Source organism: Mobula birostris, chromosome 6, assembly GCF_030028105.1.
Source record: "Mobula birostris isolate sMobBir1 chromosome 6, sMobBir1.hap1, whole genome shotgun sequence".
Lineage (NCBI taxonomy): Eukaryota > Metazoa > Chordata > Chondrichthyes > Myliobatiformes > Myliobatidae > Mobula > Mobula birostris.
Window position 1 is genome coordinate 19,720,346 of NC_092375.1, and position 22,238 is coordinate 19,742,583.

Genomic DNA, 22,238 nt, shown 5'->3' on the forward strand with positions numbered 1-22,238 from the left:
TGTATGAGGTGTGAACTTTTAATCATAGGATGGATTATTTCTTGTAAGCTCTCCCATATGAAGACAAATAATTTTACATCTGCGAATTATAATTCTGATATTTCAAAATGTAATGAATTTTAAATTAATTATCTTTCATTAAAAAGATCCAAGATGTTTCAGCTTCCAGATAGTCCCAACCTTTATTTTAAACTCTTGTGAAATGTCTAAGCTGTTAATTAAAAGTTGTGATTTTTATGTTCAGTTTGGCAAGTGATTAACCATCCTGCCAGTGACATCACTATAGCTCTGTGCTGGACACTCAAGAATTGATATCTCACAGCAAATCAACACCATAATCAAGGAAGTCTGTGCGGACTACATGATCAACTTTCAGTGAAGTTAACTGTAAATGCTTCCGGACTGCATGTAAAATCCACCACATGCATAGGATGAAACAGTTATGCTTCAAATAGAATACCCTCATTAGTGCCTGTCTTCTTCTGCAGTTGTAAGTGAAAGCTCTGGGCAGGCCAGGAGTCTGTGCATAGGTCTCTCACAAAAAATGGTGCCGAGAGCTTAGTCGAAGTACCTCCAGACCTCAGCACTGTGGCAAGGATACAGCGTGTTAGATCTATCAAAGGGTCTGAAGACTTGAACCATAACTCTGTTTCTCTCTCCATGGAATGCTGCCCGACTTGTTGAATATATTTTTATCTCAGATTCCCAGTTTTTCGATTCTCATTATCAGGGCTATGTTAGTGGAAGTGTTTGGGAAGTACATATTTCAGACATTATTTTAAAAAGCAACATAAGATAGTAAAGCATTAAAACCGATCACCACTGACATGAAGTGAAACTGGCTCAAGAATAAAAATTCAAAGTTAAGTAAAATTTATTATCAGAGTACATACACGTCACCAGTAACAACCCTGCGATTCTTTCTCCTGTGGGCATACACAGTCTATAGAACAGTAACTGTAAAAAGGATCAATGAATGCGCAGCAGCACAGAAGAAAACAAGTTGTCGAAATGCAACTATAAATAAATAGCAATAAATAATGAGAGCATGAAAATTTTCTCCATGGATTGTCATCTTGTCGTGGTGGAGAAGCTTGTGTGGTCCTGTGATCCTGAGAGCAATGCCGTCTGGAGCTATGCTCCTGGTAGGGTCACTCATGGCGGTAAGGTCGAGGGTGAGGTCCCTGACAAAGAACAATCCAACCAAGATCTCAACGGTGGAACAGGCGGATGAAGTTACTTCGAACTCAACGGCTGTGAAGGCGGATGATCCATCAGCTCCAATCGCCGTGGTTTCCATGCCATTGGAATCAGCTGGTTGATTTGTGAAGTATCCTGTGCTTCTTGGAGTGCAACATCAAGTACACGTTAAACAAATACACACAGGCATCTTCGCTCTGTGGGCCACTTTTTCAGCATGAAGACCATCATCCTCGACGTCAAGGGATAGCCACGACGATGACGAAATAACAAGATAAAGAGGATTTAAAGTGAGATCATTGGTTGTGGGAACACCTCAATGATGGTATGGGGATATTGTCACCATTTTAGACGTGCAATGATCAGAAGTAGATGATCAGGATACAGACCCAAATGCAACACTCTCAAGCAGTTCCAAATGCACTTGCTCATGTGAAAATTAGATTGCTGATATTTTGCCATGAAAGTAAAAAGGCATTTGCTAACAAGTTCTATATTAATATACACTCAGTGGCCTTTTTATTAGGTTTAGAGGTGGAACCCAGCTGTAGCTCATCCACTTCAAGGTTCAATATGTTGTGCATCCAGATATGCTCTTCTGCACACACTATTGTAACACATGGTTACTTGAGCTACTGTCGCCTACCTGTAAGCTTGAACCAGTCTCCTCCATTCTCCTTCGATCTCTCTTATTAATAAGGGGTTTTTGCCCAGAGAACTGCTACTCACTGGATATTTTCTTGATTTTTCAACCATTTTCTGTACATTCTAGAGACGGTTTTGTATGAATGTCCCAGCAGTTCTGCCGTACTCAAACCACCCTGTCTGGCACCAACAATCATTCCACAGTCAAAGTCACTTAGATCACATTTTTCCCCATTCTGATGTTTGGTCTGAACAACACCTGATCCTCTTGACCATGTCTGCATGCTTTTATGCATTGAGCTGCTGCCATATGATTGGCTGAATACATATTTGCATTAACAAGGTGTACCTAATAACATGGCCACTCAATGTATACATTGAATCCCCAGGCTGATGAAACCAGTCTGCGAAGACAGCCTTGGACTACTGGTTTCCCCCACCATCCGAAGTTAGAACATTCCTATGAAACGGTTCGTAAGCTGGAATGTCGTAAAGCGAAGAAGCAATTACCATTAATTTATATGGGAAAAATTCGTGAGCGTTCACAGACCCAAAAATAACCTACCAAATCATGCCAAATAACACATAAAACCTAAAATAACAGGAACATATAGTAAAAGCAGGAATGATATGATGAATACACAGCCTATATAAAGTAGAAATACTTTCCCCACAACCATTGCCGCACTGTTCTCCGTAGCGAAAATCTCACGCAAGCGCTCTCGGCAAAAACACTCTCTCCAGTAACCTTTAAGCTATGAAGCTGCCAAATCATACCAAATAATGCATAAAAATACACAGCTGATATAAAGTAGAAATAACGTATGCACAGTGTAGTATCATTTACTGGAATTGGTACAGCACCAAGCACACTGATGATGGTGTGTTAAGCTGAGTCGTTGGAGGTTGGCGTGGTGCAGTGGCTCCCACCCTCCAGGCAGCTGACCGATACCGATCCGCGAAGAATGCAGGGGTACAGCGGCAGCCGGAAGGCACCCAGCACATCTTTAAGAAAAAAGCCAAAATAAACAAGCTAATTAATTAGGTGCCGCCCAACACGTAAATGTCAGCGCAGATCAGACATGACGCAATCAGCAATTGCCTCTGATCTGGGCCGACATTTATGTGCCGGGCGGCACCTAATTAATTAGCTTGTTTGTTTCGACTTTCCTCTTAAGGATGTGCTGGGTGTGTCCCCGCTACCGCTGCATTCTCCGCGGCCTGGGGGTTGGGGTGGTTTGTTTCCATCAGGGCAGGCAGGTCATCTTCTTCTATGTCTGCTTGCCTCGACGTCGAAGGTCGAGGTTCGTCATCTGCTGAGGCTGATGTGGAAGGCTTGCTTGACTGCTTAGCCTCACGCATTTTTAGATCATACAGTTCTTTGTAAGCACTCAAACCATCCTGCAAATATGCCCTAAATCAACGTACTCTTTCAAAATTAAAGTCGCACTTTATCATTGCAGTGAAAATCTCACGCAGTTGCTTCACGATCAGTTCCTGCACGGCTTCACTTTCGGTCCGTTCGCTACTGCATTCGGTTTTGATTGTTATCCTTTCCTCTTCCAATTGCATCAGCTCTTCATCTCTCAGTTCTTGGTCATGGGATGCGAAAACCTCCTCAACATCATCTTCGTCAACTTCCACAAGCCAAACTCACTTTGCCCTTACTTCGTTCACCACGATCGAAACACTTAATTATGTCTAGTTTTACGCTAAGTGTAACACCCTTACGAGCACTTTCAAGCTTTTCCAATACCTTAGAACTCATTTTGCTAACGGCTGCTCACAGGCACGTGTTTAAGCAATGCCGGTGAGAATGCTGTTCCGAATCTGGGGGAGAGTGGTCCTCGGGGCGCGCGCTGCCTTTTTTCACACGCTGATTTTTTTTCGTAACAGTGAAAACACCTTCTGTTAGCGAGGACAGATAACTAATGTAGGTCTTTCGTAACAGTGAGGTTTCTTAAAACAAACGTTAGAAAAGCGGGGGACACCTGTACTGGTCTTTACAGGTTAGAAAGGAGAATACAGCATGGCTAATGATGTTAACCTGTATGCAGCTGAATAGAAAATCATATCAAGAGCACGAGGGTGAACTTTCAAGGAAGTGCTGAGGCAAAATTCCAGAATGATCTAAAGCTATCTGGAAATGATTGTTGTATCTCATGTCAGGGAACTTCAATTTCATTGATAACATTAAAAAATAACATAGGTAACATTTCTAGGTCAATGTTCTTGAAATTGTCCTGAACTTGTAATTATGTCTGAGAGGAGTGCATTTCAATTGTAACAGAAGTTTTTTGTCAGACAAAATCCAAGCAGCTATCTATAAATAATGGTTTAACATGATATAAAAGCATAATCATTATATTAATAACTATGATCTCCCTTCACATGCCGAACTAGGACTCTGCATAAAGGAAGTTCTAGGAAGAGAGGTTATCCTATTATTTTTAATTACTTACTTTATTTTGAAAGTAGGATACAATATAATTGAATCTGTATTGCAGAATGCATGAACATGCATCTTCCACAATTGTTTATGTTTACTAACCTGTGTACCCATCTCTTATAATAAAGTGGCAAAACTCCATTTGCCCCTTTGGTTTGGAAAGTGCTCATCAGATTTTCAAAGATAGTGACTGTCCTTGCCAACAGCTGGTCTACTCGAAATGGCTGTAAACAAGTCCCATGCATTTTGTTATGCTGTTGAATAATATCATTGATGCATATAGTTGGGCTACTGTTAGTTACGTTGAATCCACAGCCTTTTGAAAAGAAAGCAAAGATTAAAATTTGTTTCAGAATGTAAAATCACAATCATACTTGTTACTTAAGTGGATAAGTTCAAGTTCTGGTTTAATTGTGATTCAACCATATATGAATACCCATGAATACTGCCAAACAAAACAGTGTTACTCTGGGGCCAAGGGGCCAATGGTCAGACACAGCACATATAAGATATCAGTAAAATACAGTCAACACAAAAAAATATATAGCCCAAGGCCTCAAGTCCATGAATGTTGCAGCAGTCTGCAGTCGAACACAATGCAGCTTAAGATTATTTAGCCATAATTCTGGTTATGAATGTTACAGTAAATTAAGATTCTGCCTTATTGTAACATTTCAACCAATAGATAAGACCATTATTTAAAATTCAAATTGATGACATCTATAAAATGTAGCTCAAACTAAGCAATCTCAGCTTTGACAACTCTGTACAAATAGAGTGTTTGTACAAATTCAATAAAATTTACATTGAAAAATGCTTATTTTGCTTAGGCTTTCTTTATACTAGAATAAACCTTAAGAATATAAAATCTTTTTACGTTTCAACATACCGTATCCGCTGAAGACTGGGCACTATGGAATACAAAACAACTGCAGGAGAACATGTATAAAAGGAGTGCTGATTTGAAGAGAAAAATCACAATTTTGCAACAGGTTTTCTCAAGGCCATGCTTAAGCAGTCAAATTTGTATTTATTTAAGTTGTTAGGCTTATATTCAAAGATGCTATTCTAGAGCAAAATGCTTAATTATTACTGTTACATTTTAATGGATTGAAGTAGATATGATGAGGTATGCTCATTGATTTTTTTGGACACTGACCAGGTAATATTTTTTCTCTCAATGGTAGTGTAATCACTTGAGATAAGAATGATGTTCTTCCAAGTTGGAAATTCCCAACTTGGGGCCAACAAGCCCATTGCTTAATGGTATTGGTCCATGGCATAAGAAAGGCTGGGAACCCTTGCCCTCAGGGAATATCTATTGGTGGGTCTTCACGTGGCTGCAGAGGCTGATTGGGGTTCCACATACTAGGGGCTTCCAGACCTCACAATCCTACCTCATTCATCACTTGCTGATCGCCATGAGACTTACTCCGGGATATTAGAGTGGATTCCTATAATGAAGAACAACAGTGCATGACTTTGATTAATGTGGGGAGACCGATGCGCAGTCAGTCACTGCACAGTCCTTGACAGATCAGAGTCAGGGTCTGCTGGCATGGAATGCAAGCTGACTGGGGACCCGTCACTACTGAAAACTTCCTCTGTCTCTCTGCCTTCTGATGTGTCATCATCTCCCACCAGCTCCATGACTGAGGTCCTGGTTGGATCACTCTTTATCTGGAACCTTCCCGTGCACCTTACCGCTACTGGTGACCCTACCAGGAGGTTAAGTGCCAGATGGCATCATTCTCAGGGATCACAGGAGCTCATACTCCTCTCCACCAGGACAAGGTAACGATCCTTGGAGAAGATCCTCTCAATGGTAAAAAGTAAAGGTTGACTATTAACCTTCCTTTAATGAACATTCTTCTTACACAGTACATGTTCTCCTGCAGTTGTTCTATATTCCACAGTATCCAGTCTTTAGCAGATACAAAAGGAGCAAAAGGTTTTATTCTTATTTGTCTGATCTCAATGCCATTCAATAAAATTTTGAAACAAAACCTCACATAATCATGGAATATAAAAGTGGATTCTCATAAAGCAAACCAATATAGTTGAGTTATACAGAGAAAAACATTTGCTAATCTGTTTTGTTCACTTTTGTGCCAGAGGAGGGTTTGGGGGTCGAAGTGCCTCAACTGTTTTGCTCGGTTTCTGTGCAGAAGGACAGATCTGGGGGTTGATGTGCCTGTCGCGTTTTTGTTCGTAGGGAGGTGGGATTTGGGGTTTGATGATCCTGCTGCCTTTCTTTCTCTTCTTGGTTTCATATAATTGAAGGATTTCAGAGTTGTATACTTTGATAATAAAATTAACCTTTGAACCTTTAATGCTAGCCACAATTATTTGCTCGACTTGTAGCATCCTGTTTAGATTTGTCTAATACACAAACAATATCTAATATGGAAATTTATTGAAGAATACTCCACTTCTGAAATACTAAAGTGGCTGATGTTCATTAATTAAAATACACCATTGACAAAAATAAATCAGATATGGCATTCAAGTGAGTTGTTCTTTTAGGTTTTATATATATATATATATATATATATATATATATATATATACACACATACACACACATATACACACACACACACACACTCACACATTACACATAGTTACGTTTTGTACATACCAATAAGTACGTGAAAAGTTGCTCCCATCAAGGTAGAATTGACCAGGACACCACCCAGTTTCATGAGATTACCGTAGTAGATGTCATTTGGCCACTTAACCTTCAAATCAATGTCCTAAAGAAACATGTATTACATGATATATTAGATTTTCCATTAACATAGCACAATGCAGAAGAAATAAAACATTCATTTCAGAAATAGGTAACGAATTATCCTTACAGAAGCTCATGACAATAATTTGATCTCAGCCTGCTGACAAAACATCTTACGATTATTAACCATTCCAGTTCTTGTTAAAACTTTTCCTCCTTTTCTATCAAACTGGGTAATCAAACATTTTTCACTGATTTCGGGTAGGAAAATGTGTGCGCATCCATCGTGAGCAGTGAGGTCCACTGACGTCCTTGGGTGGGTGTGTTTGTTATTTCTGTGCCTGGATGTGACTGATGAGTCCAGTCCGGACTGGGAAGTACCTCCCACACCTGAGGCAACTGGGTGAAGGCTCTGTAACTGAGGTGCCTGCTGCTTGCTCTTTCCATTGTTGTCATTTCCTTTTTGTTTCAGCATTGCAATTATTTTCAGCTTTGGCGGCACCTTTATTGAGAAGGCTGAGCCAGGATGAGCGATTCAAGGCTGCATGTCCCCAGGAAGCATAATCGATCTCAAGGGCCTTGGATCATTTTTGCTGCCCTCCATGAGAATTCCACAAAGAACAACTGCTTGGGGGTGCAATCATCTGACATCCTGACGACCTGGCCTGCCCATCTGACTTGATGTTTCATCAGCAATTGCTGGGCAGGTCAGTTGCAGACAGCACTTATGTGTCAGGAATTCTGTCTTACCAATTGATTTTCATGATCTTCTGTAGGCATGACGAGTGGAAGTGGATCCGTCTACGCACACGTCTCATGAGTAGGAAAATAGAATTAATATGAAGAGCGAATCAGCCACGATACTCTCAGAATCATTCATTCTAATATCCTCCTCTATTTCTCATATAGTATTCTTCTACTTCTATCCATCCTGCATCTACTTTTGTCCTTCCTATTTCTTTGCAGCATCAGAAACAGGCACTCCTAGCAGACACATCATTTCCAATTCTAATTTTCCCAGCTATCATCTCTGCTGTTGAAGAATCTGTCCCATCTCCATAGTCCTCACCTACCTCATCATTCTATCTCTTTCCCTCCCCTGCTCAACTTTACTCCAAATCTCTGAACTTTTTTTCAGCTTTCTTCACCAATTTGTCTTTCCTCATTTTACTGAATTTCCATTCTCTTTCCCATCCCTATTTTGCTATCTCTTTCCCTTAACTTTTCTATTCACAATATATTGATCTTCTACCCCTCATCCTTGTCAGCTTAACCATATAATAACCATATAACAATTACAGCACGGAAACAGGCCATCTCAGCCCTTCTAGTCCATGCCAAACTCTTACTCTCACCTAGTCCCACCTATTCCTACCAACCTGCACTCAGCCCATAACCCTCCATTCCCTTCCTGTCCATATAGCTATCCAACTTAATTTTAAATGACAACATCGAACCTGCCTCAACCACTTCTGCTTGAAGCTTGTTCCACACAGCTACCACTCTCTAAGTAAAGAAGTTCCCCCTCATATTACCCCTAAATTCTCTGGATTCTTTCAAAAAAGAGTTAGATAGAGCTCTTAAAGATAGCGGAGTGAAGGGATATAGGGAGAAGGCAGGACAAGGGTACTGATTGTGGATGATCAGCCATGATCACAGTGAATGGTGGTGCTGGCTCAAAGAGCTGAATGGCCTACTCCTGCACCTATTGTCTAAACTTTTGCCCTTTAACTCTCAACTCATGTCCTCTAGTTTGAATCTCCCCCACTCTCAATGGAAAAAGCCTATCCACGTCAACTCTATCTACCCCCTCATAATTTTAAATACCTCTATCAAGTCCCCCCTCAACCTTCTCCACTCCAAAGAATAAAGACCCAACTTGTTCAACCTTTCTCAACTTAGGAAATGAAACCCAGGTAACATTCTAGTAAACCTTCTCTGTACTCTGTCAATTTTGATGACATCTTTCCTATAATTTGGTGACCAGAACTGTACACAATACTCCAAATTTGGCCTTACCAATGCCTTGTACAATTTCAACATTACATCCCAACTCCTATACTCAATGCTCTGATTTATAAAGGCCAGCATAACAAAAGCTTTCTTCACCACAGCTTACCTCCTTGCCCTTAAATCTACTTGATTTGAATACTCAATTCACATATACAAAGTGAGGGAGATTGCTGCAATGTAAGTATTTTTACATTATGAAAGAGCAGAGGTTTGACAGACCTCATAGCCCGGAACGGATAGCACAGCCTCCACTGCAGCCAGAGCGACAAGATGCTGTAGGAACGAAATGTTCTGTCCAAGCTGTGAGTGCATGTCAATCCTAACATGCATTGTGAACATAGCACTGCCAATAGGACTAATCCATATATTTTGTCCACGACCTGAAATTAAAACCCGAATCAAAATTAAAATAGGTACACTGAAAACATTATGAAAAACAAGCCTTATATTATAAGCATTTTCCTCCGATCTTTTAATCATTTTGATCCAGATATGAATACATCCCAAGATGATGCAATGATATTTTTTATCCTACTCCTGGACATAAACATGTTGCATGTCAATTTTAACTCTTTCAACTACATTCTCCCCTGTGCACCAGATGGTTGTAGGTTGAACCCCCTCCCCCTTAAAATCTTGAGTTCATCTCTAATGTCGTACTACAATAACAGAGGAGCCATTTTTCCAAAGTGATGCTAAACTGGGGCTCCAATTTTTTAGTTTAGGTAAGATATTTCAGGGCATTCTTTAGTGGAAAGGATTTCACCTTATGCTTCATATCAACATTCTCCTTCAACTTCATTACAAAACTATCAGGACCTTCTTCTTACTGCTTTTCCTGGGCTTCCGTCTGACTAAATTGAGTTCCATAAACTCCCAGATTATAATTGTGACTATCCTTTAAAAGCACTGCACTGACTGTATGGCACTTAGCGATATCCTGCAGCCTTTAAAACCCCCAAAGAAAGCCAAGTGAAAGATGATTGTTGGTCTGAGGAAGCCACAAAGGTGAAGAGTAGTGAGGTCATGAGGGAAATAAGATAAAGTCACAACATTTAGAAAATAAACCTTTTCTTTATGACTTAATCAAGAAATAGTGGCAGAAGCTTAGTATATACCATTCAGTAATGTCCAGTTTAATTTCCCACTTTCTGGGTACTTGCACTTGTGTCTGAGCAGGTGTCATGCCCAGACCATATCCTCCGATTCCAAAATCATATCATATTTCAATCTATCAAACAGCACAGAAATAGACTATTCAATTCACTGTTCCATCATGAACTCTTTTAACTAAACTGCTGTTCCTTTTGTTTTGAACTTAAACTATTCCACATAGAGGTAAAATATAATCCTCGTTTGGAAATCAGAACTGACTTTGATTTCACCATTCATTGTTGTACATTCCAGATAGTAACAACTCACTAAGCTAGAAAAAAAAATCAACAATCAAGTGGATTTAGAATGCCCTGAAATGATGTATCCTGTGAATTCCCACCCTTTTTGCCACTGGTAACACTCTGTCTTCAACTATTCTATCAAAACACTTCGTTGATTCATCTCTCAACCATCTCTGCTTTAAGGTGAACAATCGTGATTAAACTGCAAATGCTTCAGCTGCAATGTAACTCGAGAAAAAAAAGTTATTTCCGAAGGCTGGGAAGAAAAAGGAATGAAAAACAACTGACCTTTGCCTTGTGTTTGTCGAACTGCAATGGCAATTAACCCTACTTCCTCTGGCAACTGGAGCATCAACCTGTGAATTAAGAGGAAAATGTGGTCAGCTGAAACAGGGGATGGATAATTGGAAACTCATTGTAATTGTTAAAATATCTGGCAATTTAAACCTGAAGTGAAAATCTTTTGGGATTGTGATAAAATCAACAATTAACAAGATCACAATTACTTCTTCCTGACATTTAATAGGACCCTGGGAACACATATTACTTCAATTTCAAAACACTTATTAAGTCAGTTCAGGCCAAAAACATCTCTTCTTGCTTTATCACTTTGACACTTATGCCAGAATCCTGTACATTGATTTCAGTTCAGCGTTCAATACCATCATCCCGCAGAGACTAGTGGAGAAACTGTCGCTGCTTGGCCTTAGCACTGCCATGTGTCGCTGGATTCTGGATGTCTTGACAGAGAGACCACAGTCAGTCCGTGTTGGCAGGAACGCCTCTGACTCCATCACACTAAGCACTGGATCCCCACAAGGCTGTGTGCTTAGCCCATTGCTGTTTACACTGCTAACACATGACTGTGCAGTCAGATTCAAGGAGAACCTGATCATTAAATTTGATGATGATACCACAGTGGTGGGGCTCATCAGCAAAAATGATGAAACAATGTACAGGGAGGAGGTCAAAACACTTAGAGAGCTGGTGCAGTGATAACAACTTGATGCTTAATGTCACCAAAACCAAGGAGATAACCGTCAATTTCAGACGGTCTCAGCCTAAGCACACACCCCTCAGCATCAGCGGCTCCACAGTGGAGAGAGTGGAAAACATCAAGTTCCTTGGGGTGCAGATCTTGGACAATCTCACCTGGTCCAGGAACACCACTGGGATTGTGAAACGGGCCCAGCAGAGATTGCACTTTCTGAGGAAGCTTAAACAAGCATCACTCCCCACTAACATCTTAACTACATTCTACAGAGGTGTGGTTGAGAGTGTGCTGACCTTTTGCATCACAACCTGGTACTCCAGCTGCAGTGCTGTCGACAAAAAAGCCTTGCAGAGGGTGGTTAGGGGAGCAGAGAAGGTTATTGGGGTCTCCCTACCTTCTGTCCAAGATTTCTTTCAGAGTCGATGCCTCCAGAAGACACAGTACATCATTAAAGACCCCTCACACCCTCTCCATGAACTGTTTGTTCTTCTGCCATCAGGCAAACATTACAGGAGCATTAAAACTAAAACCACAAGGCTATTAAACAGCTTTCCCCCACAGGCAGTCAGACTGCTAAATAGCTGCTCGACCTGACTCTGCTTTGGACACTTTTAACTTGCACTGGACACTTATAACTTGATTTTAACTGACATGTGGCTGTTGTGTTTTACTATTTATTGTTATGTTTATTATTTAGTGTTACGTTTGTTATGTTATGATTGCACTGCTCCTGGGAAACGCTGTCTCATTCTGCCCTGTGGAGTTGATGTACAGTTAGAATGACAATAAAGTTTTTTGAATCTTGAACCTTATCTGTTCTATTCTTCTATACATTACTAAAATTCTCATTCTGTTTACCTGTTTGTCGGTTTATCTGTTTGTGCCCTCAAATTAGCCCAAACGGTGCATTACAGCGGCACTTTTTTTGACTAAATGGACTTAAAATGTGCTAACTTACAGAATGCATGCAAAGGTCAGGGTTATATTCGCATAAAACTGCTCACTCATCAACAGGACCCGCTTTCCACACCAGATTCCAGCTTTCATGGAAACCACGACGTGACACCACGACACATGCGCACAGCCAGCCTCAGAAGCGACTCACGATACTTACAGCAGTGACACCAACCGTAGCAAAAGGGTAGAGCAGCTCAATTTTGAGCAGTCCTGTTCTGCTAATCACCATCAGCGCGTGCAGGATTGGGACAGATCAAACTGCAACCCATCAATAAGAGATAATTAAATCTTACTGTAATGCTAAGTACTTCGAAACACCCATCAAAACCTTTGCTGCGGTGACTATATCACGTCCATTTAGGACAGCGCCAACCACATCATCAAGAGAAATCAGCATCCTGGAGGCTTTGGTGTTATTGCTTCATGTCTTCTATCCAGTATTAAGGCAAAAAAATATGATCAGCCTAATTATGCCGCGTGGAAAGAGAAGGGGGATATTATGGTCAAGAGATTATGCCAAACGTCATCCAGAAGCGGCAAGGAGAGGGAAAGAACAAGAATCGGATGAGGCCAGGGCCGCACGACTCCAGGATCAAAGAGTCAGGACAAAAAAGATGAGAGAAGAAGAGACAGAGGAGGAGAGGCATGCACGTCTCCAAAATGACAACAATAGGCACAGAAGAAGGAGAGAACAAGAATTGGATCAGGCCAGGGCCGCATGACTCCAGGATCAGAGAGAAAGAACAAATGGTAGAAGAGATGAAGAGACGAAGAATGAAAGGGCTGCACATCTCCAGAATGACAACTGGCATAGGAGGAGAGAGGAAGAGACAGAGGAGAAAAGGAAAGATCGACTTGAGAATATGCAGCAAAAGAGTAATTATTGCGAGAGTTGCTGCAGACGACAATGCCCGCTTTCAACGACAATACCTCGACAGAGAAAGAGCAAGGCAAAATGCATGACTTGCACACCATAACATTTCTGCTAATGTTGGTACGATGACCAGGGTATGCCCTCATTGTCGTGCCTTCCTATTCACTGGAGAAACCACAAATTTCTGCTGTATGAAGGGAAAGGTCAGGATAGGCAATTTGCAACCTCTATCCAATGAACTCCTCAATTTATACAGCAATGATGAACCTATTGCAAATGAGTTCAAGAAGAACATCAGACAATATAATTGCCTCTTCCAAATGATATCCTTGGTGCCAAAGAAGTCCTTCCAACGAGGAATGGATGGAATCCTTCTGTGATTATTCAAGGTCAAATCCATCATTACATCGGACATTTAATGCCAGACCCCAACCAGCAAGCCCAATTCTTTCAAATTTACTTCATAGATCCTCAAGACTACGTAGGATTGAGAATGGGGATACTACAGAATGATGGCCTTCAACATGAGATTGTTGAATTATTGGAAAACCTACCACAACAACGAAACCTGTACTTTGCATCCCTTCAGCTTGCAAAAGAACAAATTCGAGGCATGCCAGAGCTGTCCATTGTCATTGATCCTGACTGGGGACCGGCATTTGAACATGAGAGAAGATTTAATGCACAAATCGCCAATGACGTCACTGTCATTATACCGAACAGCACCGAACCTGAAGCAAGATCACGGCACATTGTGTTGAAAGAACGAGGAGGTGATTTGTAAATAATTTCAGAGTCCCATCGCTCTGGCAATCTGGAATTATTATGTGAACTGCAATACAACAGAGACAAACAGCAGGAATTTGTTTCACAGAAGGAGCCCCTATTGAATAATCAGCAAAGAGAGTTATATGAATATGTGTGCGACTGCTTGGAAAGGAATCTCTCTTCAATGATTTTCACTGATGTACCAAGAGGAACGGGCAAGCCATTTATCATCAACTTGATCCTCGCTAAAGTTAGGGGAGATGAAGGTGTCGCTATTGCTGTAGCATCATCCGGTATTGCAGCAACATTGATGCCTGGTGGTAGGACAGCACATTCAAGATACCCCTCAAAGTCAATGAAGATGCCCTTTGCAACACTGATAAAAACACCACTACTGCAAATTTACTCCGAAATGCGAGCCTTATTGTCTGGGATGAGTGCCCCATGATTAGGAGGGAGAGCTTCAAAGCTGTGGACCGGACTCTTCATGACGTATGCAGCAAAAATGAGGCCTTCAGGGGTATTTCAACCATTTGCTGTGGCGATTTCCGTCAGCTTCTAGCAGATGTGAAACAAGGAAATGATGCTGATCCGGAGAATTCATGCATTAAAAAAAATCCTACTTATGGAGAAGCCAAGAAATCCTACTTATGGAGAAAAATGAAAACGAATTACCTGAAGGTATGATTCTGCCAGCAAAAACTATGGAAGAATGTATTGATTTCATCTACCCAACATTCGACAATCCTGCAGAACTGTTTTTGAGGAATTCTATCTTGGTTCCTCTCAATGAAATGATGCGAAAAATAAACTTTATATGTATTAGACGCTTCCCTGGCATCATGAAAGAATACTATTCATTCAATGCCGTAAGTGAAGGAGGTAATGCCACTCATTTTCCTTGATTTGGTCAAACTCTCTGGACTGCCACCACATAAAGTGGAATTGAAGAGGGAATCTTCCATCATTTCAATGAGGAACTCGGATCCACCAAGGCTTTGCAATGGAATGCGAATGATAGTGGAAGAACTGCACGACAATCTCATCGTAGCAAAGATAAACATTGGTGTGTTCAAACATTGGTGTGTTCAAAACTGTCGTGATCCCAAGAATTACTCTCAGTTTATCAGAAGGGGAAGATGTCCCTCCTCAGTGGAGCCAGTTCCCGGTACAGTCGTGCTTTGCTAAGACTACACATACGGCGCAAGGCCAAACCATGTTGATTGATCTGGAGAAACCGGTATTCCAGCATGGTCAGCTGTATGTGGCTTTAAGCCAAGGAAAAAGAAATTTAAACGTTAGAGTATTCTTGAAGGGTGGCAGATCAACCAGAAATGTTGTCATCAAAAGTGTCCTTCGTTAAACGAGGAGGAGCTGTATTTGTCCTGCTACGTGTCTTTCTTCTTTAACAAACTGAGCTTTTCTTCTTTAATTTCCAAAGCAAAGCGATACCAATAGCATTCAGGGAAATTAAATGTTCATTCTGGTCACATCAGACTGCACTATCTTTCTCTCAAAGGGTGCCCCAATGGGTCACCCAGTTGTCTAGTGACATATTACAACTTAATAAATTTCAATTGCAATATCATTATTAGTCTTTCTAATCAATGTTCAACACTCTCCATCAAGCACTGTGGCTTGGCCTGAAATGTTTAACATAAAACAGGGGTCCCCAACCTTTTTTGCACTGCGGACCGGTTTAATATTGACAATATTCTTGTGGACCAGCCGACCCGGCGGGGGATAGGGTTGCCAACGGACAAGAGTAGTAGTCAAATACGTTGTGTTTACCCCGAGAAAGACTACAATGACCATGACGCCTTGCGCGGGCACCAGTGCACATGTGTGACCTGCACATGCGTATACCTGCCGTTTTTTTTCTGCAAATCGTTTTGGTGATTCTGTTCCGGGGGGGGGGGGGGGGGGTGCTAATCACAACTGGAATATAGGTGATAAGTGGCTAATACACTCAATTTTGTTTCTAAAAGGGTTTATCTAACGAATTTAATATTAAACACACAGCGCATATTTTCCTCGCAAGAATATAGTGATAAGTCAATTATCAGGGGAGCTTGAAGTAAGTGTTGAACGAACTTCCATTAGAAGTGGTAGAGGCAGGTTCGATATTATCATTTAAAGAAAAATTGGACAGGTATATTGGCAGGAAAGGAATGGAGGGTTATGGGCTGAGTGCAGGTCGGTGGGACTATGAGAGGGTAAGAGCTTGGCACGGACTAGAAGGGCAGAGATGGCCTGTTTCCATGCTGTAATTGTTATATGGTTATATAAGTCACTTATAAGTCAATAGCATCATAACATTAAGTAACGTTTGGATATTAAACACACAGCACATATTTTCCCCATATGAACAGATAAAATCATTGCAACGCACCAATATCGCTGAATCAGTGGGAGCCCTGGGCTTGTTTTCCTGCAACGAGACGGTGCCGTCGAAGGGTGACGGGAGACAGCGATACTCAAAGGGGGTTCCTTATGTCCAGTCTATTCCACAATTTAGCTTTCGTTGCATTCATTGCAGAGATATGTTGGAAATGGAAGCAACCTTTTCAGTGCTTTCATGGCTATCTCAGGATATTTAGCCTTGACTTTGATCCAGAATGCCAGCAGAGATGTTATGTCAAACATACTTTTCAGACCGCCGTCACTTGCAAGCTCGAGGAGTTGATCTTCTTTCCACGCCGACATAGATGACACACGGGTAATGACCTCACGTGCGTTCAAGCTTAACAGTGGCCGTGACAGGGAATGAGGAAAGGGGCAGCTGACTCATATCGCCAAATCATATCATTTCCTCGCGGCCCGGTAGCACATGCTTTGCGGCCTGGTGGTTGGGGACCGCTGACATAAAACATTACAGCACAGTACGAGTCCTTCCGTCCATGATGTTGTGTCGACCTTTTAACCTTCTCTAAGGTCAATCTAACCCTTCCTTTTCCCTCAATTTTTCTACCATATGCCTATTAAAAATTGGTGCACTGCTGAACATAAATACAATAATTTAGCTACTGAAAAATGCTGAATTAATTCAGCTTGAGACAGAATTTCAGTCTTAAATCCAGAACAGTGAAAGAGTGGACCAATTTTCAAGATGCTGTTTTTTAAATACAATAAAAGAAATTCATGCAATGAATTAGTTCAAGTAGAAAAGGGGAAGAGATCCTATGCAGTGAGTATTGGGAGTTAGGAATGTAGCTGAAGAGCAGGACCTCCAAGATAGTAATCTCTGGATTACTTTGGATTCCCCGTGCTAGTCGGGGCAGGAACAAGATGCAGTACAGATGAATGAGTGGCTAAGGAACTGGTGCAGGGGGCAGGGTTTCAGGTTCGTGGATCACTGGAACCTTTTCAGAGCTAGGAGTGACCTGTACAAGAGGGACAGGGTGCACATAAAATAGAAGGGAACCAATATCCTGGCTGGGAGTTTCACTAGTGCTACTTGGGAGTGTTTAAACTAGTTTGGTAGGGACTTGGGAAACAGAGAATCAGGTCAGAAAGCGGACAGATAGAGGAAGTTAGATGTCGAAGCTAGTAAAAAAAAAAGGCAGGAGGAAAGTAATAGGTATGATGGGGCAGATAGTTTGAAGTGTGTGTCTATTTTAATGCTAGGAGTATTATGGGTAACGGTGATGAACTAGAGCATGGATCAGTACATGGAACTATGATATTGTAGACATTAAGGAGATTTGGTTAAGAGAGAGACAGGAATGGGTGCCTAATGTCCCATGGTTTCAATGTTTTTGAAGAGATAAAAAGGGAGGTAAAAGAGGTGGGAGAGTTGCACTACTAATCAAGGACCATATCACAGCAGCACTAAGAAGGGACATAAAGGAAGGCTCAGCCACTGAGTCTATATGAGTGGAACTCAAAAACAGGAAAGGAGCAATCACTCTATCACCCTATAGCCACTGAAACATTGAGGAACATATATTCAGGGAGAATAAAAAAAAATTGTAGATAGGGTTGCTGTCATGGAGGACTTCAACTTCCCTAATCAAAGCCAGGACCTTCCAAGTGCAAGAGATTTAGATGAGGCAGAATTTGTTAAGTGGGTTTCTTGAAATCAATATGGAGATAGTCCACCAAGAGGAAGGGATGTACTGGACCTGGTGTTGGGTAACAAACCAGGCCAGATGACTGACCTTTCAGTAGGTGAACAGTTAAGGAACAGTGATCACAGCTCCTTAAGTTTTAAGGTAGCTATAGATAAATATGGACCTTGCAGGAGAGTATTAAACCAGAGCAGGGTAAATTACGAGAGCAATTAGGCAGAAACTAAGGAGAGTTAATTGGGAACAGGCTTTTTGGGCAAGTCCACACATACATATACATACACACACACACACACACACACACACGTTTCGGGCTGAAGGGTCTTGGCCTGAAACATCGATCTGCTGAGTTCTTCCAGCATTTTGTGTGTGTTCCTCCTCATCTCCATTCCAAAAGGATGCCTTTCTATTCTGAGGTTGTGTCTGGTCTTTGACTCTCTCGCCATAGGAAAACACCCTCTCCGCATCTACTCTATCAAGATATTTCACCATTTATAAGTTTCATTGAAGTCACCCCTCATTCTTCTGAATTCGAGTGAATACAGGCCCAGAGCCATCAAACGCTCGTCAGGTGACAAGCCGCTCAATCCTGGAATCATTTTTGAAAATCTTTTTTGATCCCTCTCCAATTTCAGCACATCCTTTCCAAGATAAAAGGTTCAAACCTGCTCACAATACTCCAAGTGAGGCCTCACCAATGCTTTATAACATTTCAACATTACATACTTGCTTTTGTATTCTAGTCCTCTTGAAATGAATGCTAACTTTTCATTTACCTTCCTCATCACAGACTCAACCTGCAAGTTAACCTTTAGAGAATCCTGCACAAGGACTCTACAGTCCCTTTCTATCTCAGTTTTTAGTATTTGTAGAAATAGTCAACCCTTTCATTTCTTCTACCAAAGTGCATGACCATACACTTCCCAACACTGTATTCTATCTGCCATTTCTTTGCCCATTCTCCTAATCTGTCTATGTCCTTCTGTAGGCTCTGTAATTTCTCAAAACTACCTGCCCCTCCACCTGTCTTCATATCATCTGCAAACTTTGCAACAAAGCTATGAACTCCATCATCCAAATCATTGACAACACAGACCCCCATGGAACACCACTAGTCACATGTAGCCAGCCAGAAAAGGCTCCCTTTATTCCCATTCTTTGCCTTCTGCCAGTCATCAACTGCTTTATTCATGCTAGAACATTTTCCTGTAATACCAGGAAATACCAGCTTGTTAAGCAGCCTCACGTGTGGCACCTTGTCAAAGGTTTTCTGAAAATATAAGTACACAACATCAACCGATTCTCCTTTTGACTATCCTGAGTGTTATTTCTTCAAAGAATTCCAACAGATTTGTCAGACAAGATTTTCCCTTGAGGAAACCATGCTGACTATGGCCTATTTTATCTTATGCCTCCAAGTACCCTGAGACCTTATCCTTAATAATCCACTCCACCATCTTCACAACCACTGAGATCAGACTAACTGGCCTACGGTTTCCTTTCTTCTGCCTCTCTCCCTTCTTGAAGAGTGGAGTGACATTTGCAATTTTCCAGTCTTCTAGAACCATTCCAGAGTCTAGTGATTCTAGGAAGATCATTACTAATGACTCCACAATCTCTTCAGCCACCTCTTTCAGAAATCTGGGGTGTACACCATCTGATCCAGGTGACTTATCTACCTTCAGACCTTTTACTTTGCCAAGAACCTTCTTCTCTAGTTATGGAGCCTGACACCTGGAAATTCCACCATACTGCCACAGTGAAGACCGATACAAAACACTTCTTCAGTTCATCCACTATTTCCTTGTTCCCTCATTACTACCTTTCCAGCATCATTTTCCAGCGGCCTGATATCCTCTCTCGCCTCTCTTTTACACTTCATGCATCTGAAGAAACTTTTGGTATCCTCCTTAATATTATTGGTTAGCTTACTTTCGTATTCCATCTTTACCTTCTTAATTACATTTTTAACTGCCTTCTGTTGGTTTTTAAAATCTTCCCAATCCTCTAACTTCCCACTAATTTTTGCTTTATTACATGCCCTCTCTTTGGCTTTTATCAGAAACAAGAGAAAATCTGCAGATGCTGGGAATCCAATCAACACACACAGAAAACCAGAGGAACTCAGCAGGCCAGGCAGCATCTGTGGAAAAGGATACAGTCAACATTTCAGGCCGAGAACCTTCATCAGGACTGGAAACAAAGATGAGGAGTCAGAGTAAGAAAATGGGGGGCACTTCACCTGACAGTCTGTTGCGGTCATCTACTATATCTGGTGCTCCTGCTGTGGCCTCCTGTATATTGGTGAGACCCGACATAGATTGGGAGCCCACTTTGCCAACACCTACACTTCATCCACCAGAAAAAGCAGGATCACCCACTGGCCACCCATTTTAATTCCACTTCCCACTTCTATTCTGATATGTCTAACCATAGCCACCTCTACCGACACGATAAGGCTACACTCAGGTTGGGGGTGTTTGAGTAGCCTCCAACCTGATGGTATGAACATCGATTTCTCGAACTTTCGGTAATGCACCCCACCCCTTCACCTTTCCCCATTCCTATTTCCCTCTCTCACCTTATCACCTCCCTCTGGTGCTCCTTTCCCCTTTTCTTTCTTCCATGGCCTTCTATCCTCTCCTAACAGATTCCCCCTTCTCCAGCCCTGTATCTCTTTCAACTTCCTAGCTCTTTATTTCACCCCTGCCCCTCCCAGTTTCACCTCTCACCTTATGGTTCTTCCTCCCCTCCCCCTACTTTCTTACTTTAACTCCTCATCTTTTTTTCCCCAGTCCTAATGAAAGGTCTCAGCACTAGACATTGACTATACTCTTTCCTATAGATGCTACCTGGCCTGCTGAGTTCCTCCAGCATTTTGAGTGTGTTGCTTTGGCTTTGACTTCTCTTGCTAGCCATAGTTGTGTCATCTTTCCTTTAGAATACCTCATCCTCTTTGGGATGTATATATCCTGTGCCTTCCGATTTGCTTCCAGAGGTTCCAGCCATTGCTGCTCTGCCGTCATCCCTGCCAGTGTTCTTTCTCAAACAATTCAGGCCAACTTCTCTCTCATGCTTCTGTAATTCCCTTTACTCCACTGCAATACTGATACATCTGACTTTAGCTTCTCCTTCTCAAATTTCAGGATGAATTTGATCATATTATGATAACTTGTTCCCAAGAGTTCTTTTACCTTAAGCTCTCTAATCCATTTTGGTTCATTGTACAACACTCAATCCAGAATAGCTGATCCTCTAGTGGGCTCAACCATGAACTGCCCTAAAAAGCCATCTTGTAGGCACTCTAGAAATTCCCCCTGCTGGAATCTAGCACCAACCTGATTTTCCCAATCTACCTGCATATTAAAGTCCCCCGTGACTATTGTAACATTATCCTTTTGGCAGGCATTTTCTATCTCCCATTGTAAATTGAAGGCCACATCTTTACTAGTGTTTGGGGGTCTGTATACAACTCCCATCAGGGTCTTTCTATCCTTGCAATTCCTTAGCTCTGTCCACAATGATTCAACACCTTCCAACCCTATGTCACCTCTTTCAAGTGACTTGATTTCATTTTTACCAAAAGAGCAACACCACCCCCTCTGCCTTCTTGCCTATCCTTTTGATACAGTGTGTATCCTTGGATATTAAGTTCCCAGCTATAATTTTTCAGCCATGATTCAGTGATGCCTACAACACCATACTTGCCAATCTGCAACAGTGCTGCAAGTTTATCTACCTGATTCCATATACTACACGCATTCAGATACAACACCTTCACTTCTGTATTCACCTTTTTCGATTTTCTCCGCCTCTTATGTTGCAACTCATCCTGTTGATTGCAATTTTGCCCTAACAGTAACATCTCCTCACTACACATTGCCTGTGGTTGCAAACCAGCCACCTCATCTTCAGCACTATTATCTGCCTTTCCTACGATACTCCTTGCATTGAAATATACACAGCTCAGGACACGTCACACCATGGCCAACCTTTTGATTCCTAACTTTGTCTGAGGTCTTACCAACAGCTGCCTCCACAACCTCTCCAATATCTGTTCAGGCACTCTAGTTCCCATCCCCCCGCAACACTAGATTAAACCCCACCATGCAGCATTAACAAACCTTCCTGCTAGAA

The 22,238-nt window shown here is 41.6% G+C and overlaps 1 protein-coding gene across 1 annotated transcript in view; it reads right to left on the bottom strand.

Annotated features, from left to right (window-relative positions):
- The window catches only part of hlcs (holocarboxylase synthetase (biotin-(proprionyl-CoA-carboxylase (ATP-hydrolysing)) ligase)), a 171,136-nt gene that overhangs the window by 12,656 nt on the left and 136,242 nt on the right, over window positions 1-22,238 (bottom strand). Inside the window, exons 7-10 of the mRNA XM_072259956.1 lie at window positions 10,727-10,794; window positions 9,261-9,421; window positions 6,936-7,050; window positions 4,397-4,610 (exon numbers count right to left, since the gene is read on the bottom strand). Of these exons, the coding sequence (XP_072116057.1) occupies window positions 4,397-4,610; window positions 6,936-7,050; window positions 9,261-9,421; window positions 10,727-10,794 (558 nt within the window). The remainder of the gene's footprint in view (window positions 1-4,396; window positions 4,611-6,935; window positions 7,051-9,260; window positions 9,422-10,726; window positions 10,795-22,238) is intronic.